Here is a 7,302-nt window from a genome sequence, read left to right on the forward strand (position 1 = left end):
AGAGAATGGTATGGTTGCCAAGAGGAGATTTTTACTGGATTCTGCTAAAAGAATAATCTGTCTTTTAAAATTATCTGTGTTAAGCTTTAAGTAGCAGTTAAGAAATGTCCACACAATACTGTGATATCTGTTTGAATAGCTCTGGACCCTTTTTCTGCTGCTGATTTTTAGCATAGTTTACGTATTTTGGGTTTTTTGTTAGTATCATTTTGCTCCAGTGACATATCTGATGAAAGCAAAATTATGGGAAAGATCTGTTGAATTATATCTGACTGGCAAGAATAGTAACTAATTAATTCTTTCTTATTTTATTTATACATACATTGTTTTTATCCAGTGAAAAGTCCTGCAAGTAGTTGGTACAACCGTTTCCACCTCTAGAACTACAGATCTCGCTCAGTGTCATCCTTCTAAAACTGACAACACCAATAATGCTTCTTTTTTGAAGCATGACCATTTTTGAAAGCTGTTTTATAACTTAAACAGTTGTTTTTATCCAAGTAGCAATTTCATATTTCAGCTAACCATATAATCCATAATGGAGAGCTCAGTAAGACAAAAGACTGCAGATGACGTTTGTTCCTATTGGTTATAGGGAGGTTACAGCAGCTCCCGTTTGTAGACGATGGAAGAGAACACACATCTCCTTACTTATGAAAAGTTCAGCTCTGTTTATCTTGCATGTGTATTCTTTGAGGTATACAAATATGTCAATATTTCAGTAATTGGATTGTGAAGAGTTGAACAGTGGGCAGACCTGCTGAGGACTAAGTTTTCAGAAAAAGTATGGTGCCTTGGGGTATGTTTATATGGAAGTATGTTTGTGTGTGCTCCTCTTCTATGGCTAGGACAAACTTACTTTCCTGGTGTCAGCATTCTTTATGCTGCTTGGCTTCAAATGATCATAAAGCTTAATAACATAAAAGTAGTTTCAATATTTCTGTGTTATATTGTGTTGAGATATAAGGGCATATCACCATGGAACTAATTCTTTCACAAGAATACCCTTAAAAACAAGCATTCCCCACTTCCCAGATCTGTAATGGAATACAGATTTATAGGTCAAGTGAAGATAGCCTGCCAGCTTTCAAAGTATTGTAGCATAAAGAGAAAATACAAATTGAAGGTAAAGCAAATAAATGATTGCTTTGATATGTTAAACTAAGAGCATTGCCTTCCTGAATCTGGAAACTGTGAATTCACTAAAGAAACCATTTTAATCTGAGTTATTGTGATACTCTCTGCTAGAAGGTACTCTGTTATTTGACTATCCCATTTGGGATAAATAGTTGCATATAATTTTATTTGTTACAGACCTGTTTACAAATACTTCCATATAGTTGGTAATACATTAATATTTTGGATGTTGCAGGTTAGTGTTTTCTTTAAAGCTCTAAAATGTAATGCAGAAACAATATAATAAATATTCTCTGATGGTTTATTATGTAATTGATAAAGAAGATGGGAAGTAGATTTGTATCCAGTCTGGAGTAATTCTCTGAAGAGTTGTGTATTGCTTCTAGACATTGAAAGATTTGCATGTTTTTTGTTATGAATGTCTATCAAAGCTGATGGGACTCATCAGACTGGCATGGATAACCCTTGATCCGTTAAATCCAGTGCTTTTACACTAAAATGGTAATTTCAGAGGAGGGTATGAGTTGTATTGAATTTCCAAGTAATAAAGTATGTCCTGAATTTGAGTTTTTGTCTTGTGTAAAGGAACTATGCTTGTCTGTAATAAAGACTAGTTTACATCTTGATCTTTGAGCACTGTTGCTTTTGAAGAACAAGCAATTGTGTTCTAGAGTTGCAGTTGTGTGCAAGAAAAGTGTCCCAAGTTCTAATTTTTCCATTTTTTTGTTAACACTACTCTTGTGTTGGAGACCTATACAGGGTGGTTTATTATGGGCCAACTTGAACTTTATGAATTATGTTAAGATGAAAACTTTTGCAACAAAGTTAGTAAACTGGACATTTGCCTTGCCAATTAGTATATATTACAGCGAAATACCAAGTAAAAGCCTTGGAAGCTGGAGGGTTTTGGTTTGGAGTTTTTTTGTTGGCTAACTGTCTGTTTCTTTTTAAATCTAGCCACGAGCTGATCCCATCCCAATATGTAGCTTTTGCTTGGGAACAAAAGAATCAAATCGTGAAAAAAAGCCAGAAGAGCTCTTGTCTTGTGCAGATTGTGGCAGCAGTGGTAAGTTGGCTGAATTTACAAATACTAGAAATGTTTGTTTTAGTATGTATTTTAAAAAATATTTTAAGCTTGTGAACCTTATCCTCTCTTTGAACAAACATATATCAAGAACTGAAACCAGGGGGACAGAAGAATTTGTTGTTGTTTTTCTTGCTTCGTTTGTTTTGTTTTTGCTTGGTTTTTTTAAACTAGAATTTTGTCATCTTTAGGATAATTACAAGTGAGAGGTATGAATTCATATTTGTGTCAAAATATAGATCTGCTGAGTAAATTAAAAGGGGGAACCACACTTTTACAATACAAGAACTCAGTTATTGTTTGGGATCTATGTTGGGTCTGAAAACTCAGTTTTGCATTTTGACATCAAACGATGATCAAGAATTTTGATTTCACAGATTTGCAACATTTCAGAAGCTGAGGAATATTCATAGTAATAAAGACTATGTAGCAGTCTTTGGTGCTGCACATCTTGTGTATCCAGTTCATTTTTTAATAAAATTATTGAGTTACTCAAGAGGGAATTTGAATAATATTTTAGGTAACGTACCACATGAGGTGGGCAGCTGGTTGGTTACTTGTCAGGCACAAGATAATGACGCTGCTGATTGCATGTACCTCACTCCTGTGTGCTGCAGCAGCTCTTGCAGACTCTGGCTGTTCGTAATGCAGGTGCTTCTCTTCTCTTCTCTGTGCTGACCAGTGCTGGGGCCCGAGGCAACAGCCTGAACTTGGGTCAGGGGAGGTGTGGAAAAAACTTCTCACAGGAGGTGGTTGTGCACTAGAACAGGCTCCCCAGGGCACCAAGGCTGACAAAGCTCTCAAGGCACATGGTGTGACTCTTGGGGATGCCCTGTGAAGGGCCAGGAGTTGGACTTGATGATCCTTGCAGGTCCCTTCCAGCTCTGGATATTCTGTGCATCTGGAATCCATGAGTATCATCATTTTGTAGGTATGCTGACAGTAGCTATGGCAGTTCTCAGGTCAGGCTACATCAGTACTTGAGTAAAAATAGAGATAGTATGGATAAAAATATGTTTCCAGTTAATCAAGATCTGTTATTGGTTGTCTACTTCTCAATTGTTGCCCTGATAGTTGCTTTGTATTTTAGCCAGTGTATTTTTTAGTATATTTTACCCAGTTATTGTACTCTGAAATAAGAAAATTACTTTTTTAACCCAGTATGCAACAGCAAACCTCATAAATTTAAATTGTCTTCCTTTAGTGGTTTATAGGTTACAGGTCTCATCTGTTTTCAAGTCTGTTTTGTGATATTTGCAAAATTAATACTTGCTTAGACTTTGGTGCACAGAGTTTACATTTATCAGGTGAGCTTAGATATCAGCTACTCTTCTATTGTGTAATAATTCCCTGGTGGGTCTTAAGACACTTTAGAACTGGAAGTCTTGACTTTCATGGATCAGCTTCTATTTGAATTAACACCGATACATTCTCTCTGCCTCATTAAGACTAAATTATCTTTAATTAGTTCCTCAGATGTATTAGATAGAAGGAATGAAATGGTGAGACTGCCAATCAGTTTGCTGGATGGTTAAACTTTAGCTAGTGATGCCTAACTAAAATAAAAACCAATTTCAGTGCAATTTATAAATAACAAAACTTCACTCAAGTGGAGTTTTATTGTAATTGGATTTGTAATTTTGCAGATTGCAGTGTATCTCAAAGCTGGTCTTGGTGTCTAACAAATAGAAAAGAAATTGCATGTTGTGCACAGCAAGCAAATTGTTCAGTTGATCAGAGATTAAATTGCAGTGCCCACTACTGGCATGCCTGTTTTCCCTTTTTGTTTTTGTGTCAAGTTGCTTTTGTCTTTTCAGGTAGTGCTTCTGCATTCTGAAAGCAGAAACTAGCTGGATAACTAGGTGCACATTTTTGTGGTACTTGGGAGGAAAAATATTTGGGTATTAGAAATGAAGTGCACTGCTATGTCAGTTGGCACAGAGGGTTTTCTCAAGAAGTAAGATGAGGGATGCCAGATGTGCGAAAACAAATCCCATTACAGAAGCAGACATAGTTGCTCATGGTTTTGGTTGTGTTTTGTAATTTGGCTTTTTTTTTCCTCTCCTTTTTCACTATCTCTTGATTTTGAAAAATCAATACACTTGAGAACTGGAATCGAACTCTGCTTCTATTTTTTCCAAACGATGTGTGGAAGCAATTAAAGATTAATGCTGCTGACAGATTTTTATGAGGGTTTGAAGTTGTAGAATGGGGAGGGAAAAAATTGAGTGACTGGAGAATTATAATAAATGTTTTTTAAAGGGGGCAAAAATAGCAAAAAGTAGAATACCTGTGGATATTTTCCTTTTAAATTAGATGTTATCCTGAGGAGGCAAGAGGGTTACTGATCAAAGATGGGTAGAGAAGGCTGGAGAGCAGAGCAACAGAGACGCTGGACTCAGGTCAGAAGGAGTAGGGACAGAAAATATTTGGAAAGAACTGGGCAGAGATCGCTTTCTAAATGAGATTTAGAGTATGCTTTAGTAATAATGGAATATAGCAATTGTCTTAATTATTGCTGTCTGTAGAAGGATATCAGGTTAGTTGGATAAAATGAACTGCTAAGAAAGCTGCAGGTAGAAAAAACTGGTACATCCCCAAGACAGGTGCACTGACCATCGCTGCTCATAGCTAAAGTCTCCCTAAATAATAATAACAACAATTTGTACCTACAAGATTATTAGACACAAATTGAGGAGGTTTTTTTGTGAATTATCTACACAGTAGTTCCCAGCATTTGTGTTTAAGTTAAAAATAACTGGAGATACTAGCATAACTTATTTCGCACTGTGTTTAATTGTAGTCACTGATCTAATGCTTCTTTTAAATGACTAGCTTTTTAATCAAATCCTTTAATGAATCAAAAAGACTCAGTTTTGTGAGCCAGACACAAAAGTGGGCAGGTTAAAGAAATTGCCTTCAATCACAAAGGAATGAGAACCTCACTTTTGTCTTCCTGGTCTCGCCTAATTTCTACCATGTCAGTGTATCGCAAATCTGAACCATTTCTAACATGGATAAATAAATTTTGAAGTGTTTCATTTTAAAGTAGGCCTGTATGTATTCCTGGTGAAATCTTCCAGCTTGCAAAGGTCTACATTTCCAGTAATTTGGTAAACTTGTTTGGTACGTTAAAATATTGATGCTGCTGAGTTTTAAAAGGAAGTTACGTGGTGGAGCCAGGAGAAATTACCAGTTTAAACACTTCAAGCTAGTGTTGGAAACCTCTTGGAGTTTTATCAGTTTCTGGATATGAAGAAGAGAGTATGTTTGTAATTTGAGTTTTAGATTACTTAGAGGTGGAATACTGCAAATTTGGGAGCTCAGAACATGCTTTCCTTCAGCTCTCCAATTTAAAACAAAAGCTAGCTGTAAAATCAGTGAAGGGCACCGTAACTTCAAATGACTATTGAAATCTGTTAAACTACAAAATTTGTATAACTGCTATGAATGTAGTTAAACAGTTCCATTTAAAATTGAAACTTGTTGGTTACCACTTAATGTCTGGTAGGCATTACCCTATACATGTTACTGTTACATTTGCACTATGTCAATTTGTGTCTAAAATGAATAGTTTAAGTATTATCAGCTATTAAAGAATCATACCATATGGTATTTTGAAATCTAAAAGTTCCTGGGCTGTCTCTGCTAGTGCGTACCTAGAAAAGATGGTGAAAAAAATATGGCAAATCCATAGTGATGGTTCTCATTTGCAGTCTTCCAGTTCTAGTTACTTGTGGCTCAAGGATTAGGAATTGCAGGCATGTTTAATACCAGTGGAATATTTTTCTTGTATTTTTGTCTGATAATAAAATCTAATGATTAAAGAAATGTATTAAGATGTGTAATTGCTTGAATGAGAAATATTCCATTGGGACATAAGAGATACAAATAACACAGTTATACTTAATTTGTTCAAGCAGTGGTTACCAACCAGTGAGAATGGATCTTCCATATGTTTATACATCGCAGTTATTTATGTAAAACAACATTAAAATCAACAGTTTGAACTGCAACTTACTTGCTCCTTGAAATAAATCACTTCTGTGCAGGGTAGATAACTGGAGTTAAATACACTTACATGGAGGTGATTGATTCATGACTACGCTTTAATGTGTTAATAGGGTTGTTAAGTCATAGGTGATAAAATAAGTCTTTATGTGATATTGATTACTAATATCAGCCTCTCTAGAGGGTTTTATAGAAGGGGACAATATCTCATGAAACTCATCTCTGCTCTTATAGTATATTTGTCACATTCTTGAAAGTGCATACTCAATTTTAACCCCAAAAATGTTGGTATATCTTAAACTGTATGCAAAGAATCAAATGATTATGCTTTTTCAATATTTTTCTGAAACTACTCTTTGAATTTATTATTGATTGCTCCTTCCTTATAGGTTATATATCTGCATTTTATTTTGAGAAAATGCACAATTCAAGTTGTCTTTCCAAGTTTAACAATAAAGTGGTTTAAACCTTGGATAGATAGAATAAAAGGAGGTAAAATCTGAAATTGTCCCTTATTCAGGCGGCTTTTGAATTCCATCAGTCTTTGCCATTCGTGCCTCAGTCCATTACACAAAAATAGCAAATGCTCATAGATTAGATTGTACTTTTGTTTGTGGTGTTTTAGCTCAGTCCTGGACTGAGAGACAGTCGATGGAGAAAGTCTGAATCACTGTAACTGCAGCATTACCTAGAAGAAAGCACTCATTCCAACGCTGACAGTGAGAGGAAAGTACCTTTGTGTGCCACGTCGCTGCAGCCATCTCTAAGTGCACCATGGCATCAGGGATTCTTCTCTCTCTGACAACTTCTGTGTTTATGCTCATAATAGATAATCTCTGAATATAATACTCTCATCAAGTGTTTCCCTGGGAATGCTTATCCCTTCCTATATAGCAGTGCTTTTATCTTGTGTCGATTAGGGCTACGCTCTGAGGTTGTTGAAGACATGAAAAAATCTCTGCTAGTACTGCCTCAGGTGCTGAATGTGTTCAGTTGCTTGGTATCTTCTGTTAATTGGAAAAATCCTGTCGGCCTTCAAGACTACTGTGAAAAGAAGAGTGGTCCTGCTG

The 7,302-nt window shown here is 35.9% G+C and overlaps 1 protein-coding gene across 6 annotated transcripts in view; it reads left to right on the forward strand.

Annotated features, from left to right (window-relative positions):
* Positions 1–7,302, forward strand: part of KAT6B (lysine acetyltransferase 6B) — a 102,813-nt gene that overhangs the window by 46,056 nt on the left and 49,455 nt on the right. For all 6 annotated transcript variants that reach the window (XM_031062036.1, XM_031062049.1, XM_014309648.2 and 3 more), the window contains exon 3: positions 2,095–2,203. In XM_031062036.1, the coding sequence (XP_030917896.1) occupies positions 2,095–2,203 (109 nt within the window). The remainder of the gene's footprint in view (positions 1–2,094; positions 2,204–7,302) is intronic.

Source organism: Geospiza fortis, unplaced genomic scaffold, assembly GCF_000277835.1.
Source record: "Geospiza fortis unplaced genomic scaffold, GeoFor_1.0 scaffold130, whole genome shotgun sequence".
In the NCBI taxonomy this organism is placed as follows: Eukaryota; Metazoa; Chordata; class Aves; order Passeriformes; family Thraupidae; genus Geospiza; species Geospiza fortis.